Source organism: Vicia villosa, linkage group LG1, assembly GCF_029867415.1.
Source record: "Vicia villosa cultivar HV-30 ecotype Madison, WI linkage group LG1, Vvil1.0, whole genome shotgun sequence".
Lineage (NCBI taxonomy): Eukaryota > Viridiplantae > Streptophyta > Magnoliopsida > Fabales > Fabaceae > Vicia > Vicia villosa.
Window position 1 is genome coordinate 224,017,545 of NC_081180.1, and position 12,179 is coordinate 224,029,723.

At 36.7% G+C, this 12,179-nt stretch overlaps 1 protein-coding gene across 1 annotated transcript; it reads right to left on the reverse strand.

The window, feature by feature from the left end:
• Nucleotides 1-1,152: 1,152 nt before the first annotated feature.
• LOC131595748 (uncharacterized) lies at nt 1,153-2,558 on the reverse strand. Its single transcript, XM_058868216.1, has 4 exons — nt 2,427-2,558; nt 2,055-2,327; nt 1,304-1,796; nt 1,153-1,175 (listed from the first exon to the last, which is right to left on the reverse strand). Exons 1-4 carry the CDS (start codon nt 2,556-2,558, stop codon nt 1,153-1,155), a joined length of 921 nt encoding a protein of 306 aa, XP_058724199.1.
• Between the last annotated feature and the right edge of the window lie 9,621 nt (nt 2,559-12,179).

A 12,179-nucleotide genomic window follows, 5' to 3' on the forward strand; every position in this document is an offset into this window, starting at 1 on the left:
GTCAGGTTCACGGTTTTAGAAACAAAGGATATAAGGCTCAAAATTTGATTGTACCCACCCCATCTTCGTGATGATCTCCAATCCTAAGCTCAGTTAATTCAAACTATGCATTTAGATTCTAAGAGACTTCTGGATTTGCACCTTTGATAATGATGATAGTTCACAAGCAAAGAGAACTATTGAGATGACAATCACTTCTTCCTTTTGATAGTCACAACATTTTGTTGTTTGAGGACTTTATTGACTTCTCTTTTTTTTTTATCTTTTCTTTTGATATCCCTAACTTTTGCCTGAACTGTTTATTTTGAACTTACAGCCAGCGGGATGCCTTTATTTTTGCCTAAGTCATTTTTGGTTTTGACTTAGCAGGCTTTTCTTTGTATATATATTTTTCATTTTTTCATCATCATTTTTTTTTTGAAAGATAGTGACTGCCTTGCTTAATGACTGATGAACCATCATTGACTTTTGATTGACATATCCAACACTTCTTTGATCTGTGCGGAGGAATGCTTGCGATTGAAACCTTTGTTGAAAGGTGTACTGAATGATTCTCTTAAAATAGAATGCACAACCAAATTAACTGAGAACTACCCTGCCCCAGGTTAAAAAATGTGGGTTTTTTCGTACAGAAAGAAACTCCAACTTCGAAGGCTCAAAGGGGTTGACGAGGGATTAACTTCCTTATTTCTCCAGTGTTTGGGAATTGAAACAATGCCTGTACATCATCAGCAAAGTTTTATTTGAAAGCATACAATTCGACAACTTGGGTATTTCGTTGTCATCATCCTCCCTCCAATCTTTGCATAAAACACAAGTTTGATAGAGAAAGCAAATGGAAGAAAATTTTGTAAAAGAAGGCATAAACATAAACATAGTGGATATGAATGAATTCAAAATATGCAATGCTCATTTCATTAAAATTAACATTCAGGAACAAACAAAGTTTGAAAGCAAACAATACAATGAAGGAAATGCAAACAGTAAAGAAACAAGGCCTAGTGACTAATCAGCAACAAAGATGAGCTATCCCGTCGGAAACACTTGGCTTTAGGAGACCATCTGGCTTTGACTTGTCTTCAGCCACTTTGATCTGGCAAAGGATTAGTGACAACGTTAGGACCCATATCCCTGAAAGATAGCATCTTTGATCTAACCAACTCTTGCACCAAGGCCTTCAAAGCATAGCAATGTTCTAAATCATGGCCAGCACCACCCTGATGAAACTCACAATGAAGATCAGGCCGAAATCCTATTGAGGGAGGGTTTCGAGGAGGAGGCATGGGTCTTGTTGTGATCAAACCTTTTCGGACCAGCGCGGGATATAGGTCAGTGTAAGTCATAGGAATAGGATCGAAGTGAGTCCTATCGCGATTCTGATTCTGGTTGGCAACCTGAGGTTGAGGAGCTTGAACTCGCACAGGAGTGACAGCAGATACATAAGGTTGATCACCATTTTGAGGTCTACGGTGAAATCTTCTTCTGTCATCTGACACAGCATTAGTCTCATTCTCTTTCTTCTTTTGGAAGCCCCCAAAAGGTTTCTTTGAAGAATCAACAGCAACAGACACTTTTCCTTTCCTGATTCCTTCTTCTAGCCTTTGACCAATTGTTACCAAATCAGTGAAGTTTGAAGACACACTTCCAATCATCTTCTCCCAAAAGAAAGGAGAAAGGGTATCCATGAACAAGCTAGTTAATTCCTTCTCAGACAAAGGTGGTTCAACTTGGGAAGCCAATTCTCTCCAACGTTGAGCATATTCCTTGAAAGATTCCTTTTCCTTCTGAGCCATATTCTGAAGTTGACGATGATCAGGTGCCATGTCCAGATTATACTTGTACTGTTTCATGAACGCATCAGCTAAATCTTGGAAATTCTGAACACAACCCTTTTCCAAACTCATGTACCACTTCAACGAAGCACCACTTAAACTGTCTTGAAAGCAATGAATGAGCAAATTCTGGTTGTTGGTGTAAGCAGTCATCTTTCTGTAGTACATGGTCAAATGATTTCTTGGACAAGTATGCCCCTTATACTTCTCAAACTCAGGAACTTTGAACTTGGAAGGCATGACAAGATTTGAAACGAGACCCATGTTATCAGCATTCACACTAAAGAAATTGTTTCCTTCCATAGCTCTTAGTCTCTTTTCCAATGCCTGATATTGCTCACGGACTTCTTCAACTTCACCACAATCTCCTTGACTAACACTTCGAGAACCAGCAGAACGGTAATCATAGAGAGGATTGTCATAACGAGCTGGAACAGCTTGAGCAGTAGTATGAACAACAGGTGGAGGTTCAGAAAAGACCGGAGGTTGGAATATCTGCCTCGAAGTTTAACCCACCATAGAAGCATTAACATATGTTGGAGAGAAATTCTCAGGTAACCCAAATTCTGGCCAAGTAGAAGGTGGCTTCTGAACCTGTAAAGGATCAACAACAGCAGTGGAGACTTCGGAAATAACAGTCCTCTGAGGTGGATCAGTCCTAGCCATCAACACTTGCATCATCTCGGTAAGCTTAATCATGCCTGATTTCAACTCATCAATTTCCATTCTAACTTCCATGTTATGTTTCTCTTGGTCTGCCATTCTTTGTCTAACAGCAGCTCTAGTTCCGTACTTGTGTGGAGGAATCAGCTTGACGGTAGACAGACAACACTGAAGATGGAGACAGACAAGGATAAGTTTTCTGGACAACCTGGATAAATGCATGAAGTATGCAAATGATGCAATGCAAATGCAATGTTGTTTTTGTTATTGTTTGATTTTCGAGGAATTCAAGTTATTAATTTGTAAACATCAAAGCATGAAGGAAGTAAATCCTAAATTTGATGAAAGCATTGATCAAGTTATCATCAAGATCAATCATCCATTTTGGTGGATTAGGGTTTTCACCCTATCAACACCCAAGATCCATTGAGTTTGATGAAACTTATGATGTTTACAAAGAAAGACCTATGAGTTCCTTGGAAATCAAACGAATGCATGGTTTACGTATCCATCATAATCAAGGTCACACAAACAAGGTTCAAAGTCACGAGCATGGAGTTATGGTTAAGAACCACCCACAAAGGTATGTACTAGGGAATTTTGTACCTGCCAAACGGGTTCTATAAAGGTTCCCAGAGTTTTCAATCTTCTATCGGATACTACCGGCTTGCACAATTGCTCATGGGCGCCAATAATATTCCTAAAAAGACCTCGTCTGAGCGTAGCATCGCATGACAACAAGAACAAATTGGTACTTGAACTTGTTTCTGCGCTACATCCTAAAAAAGGCTTAGATGGGTTAAAAGGGTTCTAGGTCATTCAGCTTCTACGGACACTCACTATTGAAAGTAATAGCGTTCTTACGATAGCTCGTAACAACATCTACTACCTTCCATGAGGCCTCCACTGATTGGGGTTCCACCATATGATGCTCATGTTAAGGATCGCTCCTGACATGCAACTATTGGTCATACCACCTCCTATCTCAAGTTACTCACAAAAGTTCGGGTTAGAACTTTATCTCATATCACAAGGTATCACCCAAGTAACCACATAAATATATATACAAAAAGCAAACAAATGGCAATAACATAAACACACAGATAAACAAAATAGGCTAAACCCACTTAGAGATAGTCCCCAGTGGAGTCGCCACTTTTCTGTAGCGGCGAAAATTTTGAGTTTAAGTCATTGGTTAACTTAAATCGTTCAAAAGCAAGAGTCGCCACCGAACTTTTTTAATTCCAAAAGAGGAAAGGGAAAAAACTCGAAAAAACCACAAAAGAAATCTGGATACGGGGGTTGGTTATGTAAGGGGAAGGTGTTAGCACCCCTCACATCTGTGGTACTCCACAGGAACCTTTTGAAAATCTGTGTTTATGTTAAAACCATTTTTTGTTTGCTAAAAGAAGAAATGAGAAAAGAAATATATACAAAAGAAAAAGGTTATTTACAAAAGTTTGCTCGGCAAGACGTTGTGTCTTGTGCCTACATACCTCCTCAGTGCAATGGAGAAGTCAGAGCATTTGTAGTTCTGCTCAAAAGTTTCGAAAAAAAGGTTTTATTGAAAACAAGTTTTAAAGGAAAAAGAGTGCAGGTGCACAAAAGAGTTTAAAGAAGAACACATGACGAAAGTCAAAGTTTTATTATGAAAAGAGTTTTGAAAATAGGTAGATGGCGATGCGCGAGGCACTCGACTTATGGTAGAAAACGGCTAAGGTCCTAATATTCTTTTATTTTGAAAAACGGTTAAAGGCAAGCAAGCAATAATAAAGTAAAGCGGTAAAGGAAAGCGGTAAAATTATTACAAGGCTTCGGGGATGGGGATTACACACTTAACGAATGGGGATGAAACTTAACGGAAATTATTACAACCCAATCGAAAATTAAGGCGGAAAATAAGAGGATAATATGTACAAAAATTAAAATGAATTATAAATGTCCACAAGAAGTCCTTAAAGATGGTAGTACCTCACAAAAATCAAACAAATGTTAGTCACGGATATATATAATGATGCATGAAAAATGAGAAGGAAATATTAACAATATTATCAAAATAAACATATTAAAATTCTAAAAGAAAATTAAAGTTAAACCACATATTTTTGTATTTTTAAGTAAAAGGAAAAAATAATTAAGTAAATCCTAAAACATATTTTTGTGTCTTTTTAAAGATTTAGAAATAAAACAAAAAAACATTAAAAAAAATACTAAACAAAAAAACAATTAAAATGGGCTCAAGAGTAAACACAACCGGGGGTAAGTCCACTATAAGAAGGTTCAAGTTGAAACTCGTTCTGGGCTCAAATGAGCAGCCCAAAACAATTCTGAAGACTGCCAGGAGGGGGCGGAATATGCATTATAAGGTGTGTAAACAAGGATTTCGAATGGGCTCAAGCACCAAAGCCCACAATCCATTTCAAAAACTAAACCCTAAAACTAACAAGTTATCAGCCTCCTACCCTGTTGTTTCATTCGGTCCTTCCCCTGTTTTTTTCCAATCAACAACATTCCAACAACATCCCACCATGAACAAAATCAATCAAAACCAAAACTCTCCCTCCCTGCTTCTCATCATCAAACTCTCTTAATCAGTTATTCCATAACAACAACATATCGATTAACATTCGAAAATCAAAAGCAAACAACAAGCAACAAACTAATTCACAGCAAAACATGTCACATAATGTCAACAACAATAAATCTCATTCAAATCGCAAAGGGAGTACAAACTTAACATGTCAAACAATCATCAATGTGTGTAGATGGAAAGGAAAACGAGATCTGAAAATTACCTATGCTGCATCCGGAAACTGATGCGAATGTTGTTGAAGTTTCCGCAAGTTGAATCGATGCTCGTTGATGTCAGTGCGACGTGGTGTCGGTGGTGTTCACGGTGAAAGCATTCTGAAACAAGTTGACGTGTTTTGTTGTTGTTGGTATGGAGGATGCAGATCGGTTCTGAAATGTTGCTGAGTGAACTCGTTGCTGCGTCGTCGGTATTGTTGCTGAAGGTTGTGCGAGTCGGTGATGATGGATGTTATGATGAATCCGCTACGAGGTTGAGCGTGAAGCTGTGATGATGCTGTTGTTTCCGATTTGCAAGGTATGGTGATGGACGGGAGTGTGGTATGAATGAAGGTTTGGATATGGTGTGGAATGTGTGGTTTCTGTGAGGTGGTGTTTGAGTTGAAGTTTGCTTGGAGGAAGATTTCTAGAGTGATTTTGGCAGCGTGACAATGCTTTTTCTTCCCCCTTTTATTCTGATCTGAGAGTGTGATTATATAGCAAATGAAGAGTGAGGGCAAAATGGAGATTTGAGTGTGGATTGAAGGAATCAAATTGGTTAGAGGAGCTGATTTCGTGGGATTTTTTTGGTGAGTGGTGAAGGAGAAACGCGTGAGCAGAGGAGAGGAATGAAACGTGATTCAAGCTTCCTTGTGAAAATATCTGCTTGCTTCTTTTTTTTGTCTTATTCATCTTCTAGAAAAAAATATGAGGTAAAAAGGGTGACGTCATGAAATTTGAATTTGTGAAGGAAATCTGTGAAGGAAAACGTGAATGTTGCTTGATGTGGACCCCAACTTCAAACTTGATCCATTGTGACACAAAATAGAAAACGGGCCTTGAGTTTGGATCAATGAAAAAACAAATGGGCCTTTAGAACAACTTGAATCAACTTGGACCATCAATTATTTTAATTGCACCTATAAAAGAAACAAAATAAAAACAAGTAATAACAAATAAAATTGATTTATTAATTTTAATTAAAAACTCAACTTAAAATCTAAATTGAATTTAAAATTAAAATTATAAATCTCAAAAATAAATAAATTAGTAAGAATAAACAAAAATACTATTAATTATAAAATGAGGTATGAAATGCATGCATATATATTTTTGATTTTTTGAATGCAAATGATGCAAATGAACGTATAAGACGATACATATTTTTTTTTTTGAATTTTTGAGATAAAATAAGAATACTAAATGTAAATGATGCAGATAAAAAGTCGGGGCAAAATTTAGGGTACAACACGAGTCAACAGAGCGAAAGTTTGAGATTAGGAGATTTAAATAGATAACAACTTCGTAAAACAGGCATTTTATTAATTACGTTGTTTCCAAAAAGCTTTTCTAAAATCTAATGGGATGGCGAAAGCGTACATTAGGATTAGGATAGTAATCTAAATCAACAGAGCGAAAGTTTGAGACGAGGATTTTTAACCAATTGAAATAGTAAAGATTTTTAATTTAATTAGAATCTGGCCAATGGAACTTAGGATCACCTAAGTTAGATGAAATACATACTGATATCCGTTTATTATTATATTTTACATAGATTTAAGATTTTAGTTTCCCCATTTATAAAAAAACCCAAATATCATTAGCCTTAGCTTTACATAGTAACTTTAGATAACGGTAGGTCGATTTATAGTCCCTGTGGATTCGATATCTTTTAAAACTACACGACACGACTGTGCGCTTGCAGTTATCCCGACTAATAGACACGCAAAGTCGCGATCAAGCGTTCAGAATATCCAAGCAGAAAATACTTCTGAGCTTTAGAATCAAACTTATGCAAATGATCTTTAGTATTCAGAATATAGCATACACATCCAAATGGATGGAAATAAGAAATGTTGGGCTTTCTGTTCTTCCACAATTCATAAGGAGTCTTATTTAGAATAGGTCTTATGGAGATTCTATTCTGAATATAGCATGTTGTGTTAATTGCTTCTGCCCAGAAATGCTTAGCCATATTGGTCTCATTGATTATGGTTCTGGCCATTTCTTGTAGAGTCCTATTCTTTTGTTCTACAACTCCATTTTGCTATGGAGTTCTAGGACAAGAGAAATCATGGGAAATACCATTTTCTTTGAAATAAATTTCAAAGAATCTGTTCTCAAATTCACCACCATGATCACTTCTGACTTTTATGATTTTGCATTCCTTCTCCGATTGAATCTGAGTGCAGATGTCAAAGAACACAGTATGTGACTCATCCTTGTGTTTTAAGAACTTTACCCATGTCCATCTGCTATAGTTGTCTATGATGACAAATCCATATTTCTTCCCTCTTAGTGATGCTGTTTTGACTGGGCCAAAAAGATCAATGTGCAGAAGTTCTAGCGGCCTAGAGGAAGAGACATCATTTTTAGACTTGAATGCAGGTTTTGAAAACTTCCCTTTCTGACATGCTTCGCAAAGAGCATCTGATTTATATTTTAGATTAGGGAGTCCTCTGACCAGATTGAGTTTGTTAATCTGAGAGATCTTTCTCAAACTAGCATAACCCTATCTTCCGTGCCAGACCCACTGCTCTTCGCTAACAGACATAAGGCAAGTAACCTTTTGATTCTTAAGATCTGAAAGATCAATCTTATAAATGTTGTTCTTTGTCTTGCCCGTAAATAGGATTGAGCCATCCTTTTGACTAATAGCTTTACAAGACTTTTGATTAAAGATGATGTCATAGCCATTGTCACTTAATTGACTTATGGACAATAAGTTATGAGCTAATCTATCTACTAAAATAACATTAGTTATAGAGGGAGAGTTACCAATACATATGGTTCCAGAGCCAATGATTTTGCCCTTCTGGTTCCCTCCAAACTTTACTTCTCCGGCAGATTTAAGTTCTAGATCTTGGAACATAGACATTCTTCTCGTCATGTGTTGTGAGCACCCAGAGTCCAGGTACCATGACATGTTTGTCTTTTGAGCTTTGAAGGAGATCTGCAACAGGAATTATCTTATCCTTAAGTACCCACATTCTTTTGGGTCCTTTGGGGTTAGTCCTTCTCAAGTTCTGATTGAACTGAGATTTAGCATGAGGTTTAACATAAGATTTCCTATAGTGTGCAACAGCCTTTTCTTAGTGTGTGTTATGTGGAAACTTTGAGAGTGTGATGTGTGTTTAATATCATGAGAATGGCCATACTTAAACTGTTCATACAAAGGTTTGTATGTGATAATCATCTCATCAACAGGTTCAAGTTTATATGGGGTTTCACCCTCAAAGCCTCTGCCTATTCTCTTGTTTCCACTTACACCATATATCATAGAGGCTAGCTGACTTCTACCTATACCTCTAGATAAGAACTTTCTGAAGCTCAAGTCATATTCTTTCAGAATATTGTTATTGCTTGGAATAGATTTATCTGAACTTGAAGATGATTCAACATCTTTAGATAATTTTAAAACTTTTTCCTTAAGTTCAGAGTTTTCTATTTCAAGTCTCTTAGTTTCAGATTCAAAGAGCTTTTTTAGCTTTTTGTATTTGATACTAAGATGACTCTTGACTTCTAGAAGTTAAGATAAGCTGGAAACTAAATCATCTCTAGTGAGTTTAGAAAATACCTCATCAGAGTCTGAATCAGAAGTAGACTCTTCACCAGCTTCAAATGTTGCCTTGAGTGCTATGTTTGCCTGCTCATCTTCAGAGTCTGACTCTTGATCAGAAGAATCTGAGTCATCCCATGTAGCCATAAGACCTTTCTTCTTTTAAAATCTTTTCTTGGGCTTTTCCCTCTGAAGCTTTGGACATTTATTCTTGTAGTGTCCAGGCTCTTTACATTCATAGCACATCATCTTCTTTTTGTCAGATCTTCTGTGTCCAGAAGATTCTCCTTTTTCAGGTCTTTTTAAGTTCTTGAAGTTCTTGAAATTTCTCTACTTTCTTTTCCAGAGTTGATTTACTCTTCTGGATATTAGAGACAATTCATCTTCTTCTTCTGACTCTGACTGGTCAGATTCTTCTTCTTCAGCCTGAGAAGCGTTAGTGCATTTTTTATTATTAGATTTTAATGCAATAGACTTACCTTTTTTCTGAGGTTCATTTGCATCCAGCTTAATCTCATGACTTCTGGAGGCACTGATCAGCTCCTCAAGAGAAACTTCATTCAAATTCTTGGCAATCTTGAAGGCAGTCACCATGGGTCCCCATCTTTTGGGTAAGCTTTTGATGATCTGCTTTACATGATCAACTTTGGTGTAGCCTTTATCAAGCACTCTCAATCCAGCAGTCAGAGTCTGGAACCTTGAAAACATTGCTTCAATGTTCTCATCTTCCTCCATCTTGAATGCTTCATATTTCTGGATTAGAGCTAGAGCCTTTGTCTCCTTTACTTGAGCATTACCCTCATGAGTCATCTTTAAGGATTCAAAGATATCATGAGTTGTTTCTCTGTTTGTTATCTTCTCATATTCAGCATGAGAGATAGCATTTAACAATATGGTCCTTGACTTGTGATGATTCTTGAGTTCTTTCTTTTGGTCATCACTCATAGCTTGTCTTGGAATCTTGACTCCACGAGTGTTTACAGGATGTGTGTAAACATCCAACACTAAGTCCCATAAGTCACCATCTTGACAAAGAAAGTAACTTTCAAGTCTATCCTTCCAATACTCAAAATTTCCACCATCAAAGACAGGTGGTCTATTGTAACCATTGAAGCTACTGCTTCCATTGTTACCATTGTTATTCTGTCCAGGAGTAGGAGTAGATAAAGTTGTTTCAACCATTTTGACTTTGTGTTTTTCTCCCTGAATCTTTTGTCTAACACGATTAACTGCTTGCACCTAGAACCGACGCTATGATGCCAATTGAAGGAGTGAAAAACACTTATAAAAGGGGGATTGAATAAGTGTAACTTCTCAAAATGAAAGATAAAAACAATGAACACAATTATTTTTATCCTGGTTCGTTGTTATCCAGACTACTCCAGTCCACCCCTGACAAGGTGATTTACCTCAACTAAGGATTTAATCCACTAATCAAACTAATTACAATGGTTATCCACTTAGACACCCTCTAAGTCTTCTAAAGTCTACAGATCACAACTTGATCACTCTAGGAATTCCTTTTACAATCAATGTAAAATAAATGTTTACAAGAGTTTAGATTGCTTCTAATAAAGCTGTAATCACACAAATTGATATTTTTCTTAAGTTCTATTTCTTAACACTCACTAAGATATTACAAATACGTGAGGTTGAAGATGAAGTTCTTTTTGCTTTTCTGTTTGACAGTGTTTTTGTAAGTTTACACAAGAGTTCTATGCTGCTTCTGAATGGAACTTCTATATATAGGCGCTTGAGAGGAAATGACCGTTGGGAGCATTTAATGCTTTGTGTGAATAGTACAACGCTGCATTTAATGTTTCACACTTTTGTCAACTACCTCGAGCCATGCTTTTGCTGCTATTACTGACTTTGCCTTTTGTAGCTACTAGCGTTCCTTTTGTTAGTCAGAGATTTGACGTTATTAGCTTTTTCATCTTGTACTTTCTTCTGGACACAGAATGTGCGGAATAGACATTTGAATTTCAAAGTCTCCAGCTTTGGTGCAGATGCAACTTCTGTCTTCAAACTTTGAAGTGCTTTAAGCGTGATACCATCAGAGCTTTAGAGCTTGTACTTCTGACTGTCATCTTCTGATGCTTTCCAGTTCATGTTCTGATTCTCCAGGACCATCTTCTAATGTCTTGCCAGACCATGTTCGGATGAAGCCATCCAGAACTTCTGGGTCAGTGCTTCTGAACGCTGATTTGTGCATACTCTTTTATACTTTTCCTGAAATGGAAAATGTAAAGGATTAGAGTACCACATTGTCTTATACAAAATTCATACTTAATGTTATCATCAAAACTAATAATATTGATCAAAACATTTCTTGTTCTAACATTTAATTGATTCATCACTAAAAGTGATCACTATTTTTCAAATCTCTATTCAAAAGGTTTTTTTTATATTCATATCTCATTTTTCAGGATTGTTGAAAATAAGATTGTTATTGACTTGCTTTCTAAGATTGTTAGAAGCAAGGGTTAATTGATTAAGGAAAGGATTGTTCTCTTAATCATTTGGATTGATCAAGGAGAGGATTGTTCTCTTGATCATTTGTTAGTCAATCACAAGAGGATTGTTCTTGTGGATTGCATAGGCTATTGTAAGGTACTTACATTAGTATAAATATCTTTCATGTTGAAAGGGGACTGGAGTACTCTCGGACTTTGAGGGGAACCAGTATATATCGCCGTGTCATTTATTTTTCTGCACTTTACATTATTCATGACATCATCATAACCAGAAAAATAATATCATCATCTCCAAACACCGTTAAAAGTTTAAAGTATCTAATTCACCCCCTTCTTAGGCGCACTTTGTACTTACAAATACCTTAAGGGTATTTATCATATATTCTAATCGAGCGGTTTCTTTAGCTATTAAAGCTCCCGTCGAAGATGCAGCCGAATCTTTTCCTACATTTTCAATCAAAATAAGTTTTCCCTTATCATCTACTTTTTTCTTACTAACTAAAGGCCTAGTCTTATGGTAGGTTATAAAGAACTCAGAATGCCGATGAGCATTAGGACCAGGAAGCAGACCCATAAATGCATTTATTTCACCAGAAATTTCAAAGGGAATAATCACCTGAGAGGCATAAATCATGTGCTTTTCTTCTAAGTACGGAGGTTCTGGGACACATTCTCGATTCCCAACTAACACAGGCTTTTGGATCTTCAAAATTGACTGAGAAGCCTCTCCAGTTTGCGATTGTTTGATTTTTTGGTCACTAGAAGCCATTGATGATCGAGTTGATTGGAGAAATGAAGAAAGTTAAATGGGTTTTTAGAAAAAGAAAAAGGGAAGCATGTTTTTATGAAGAAAGCGAAAGG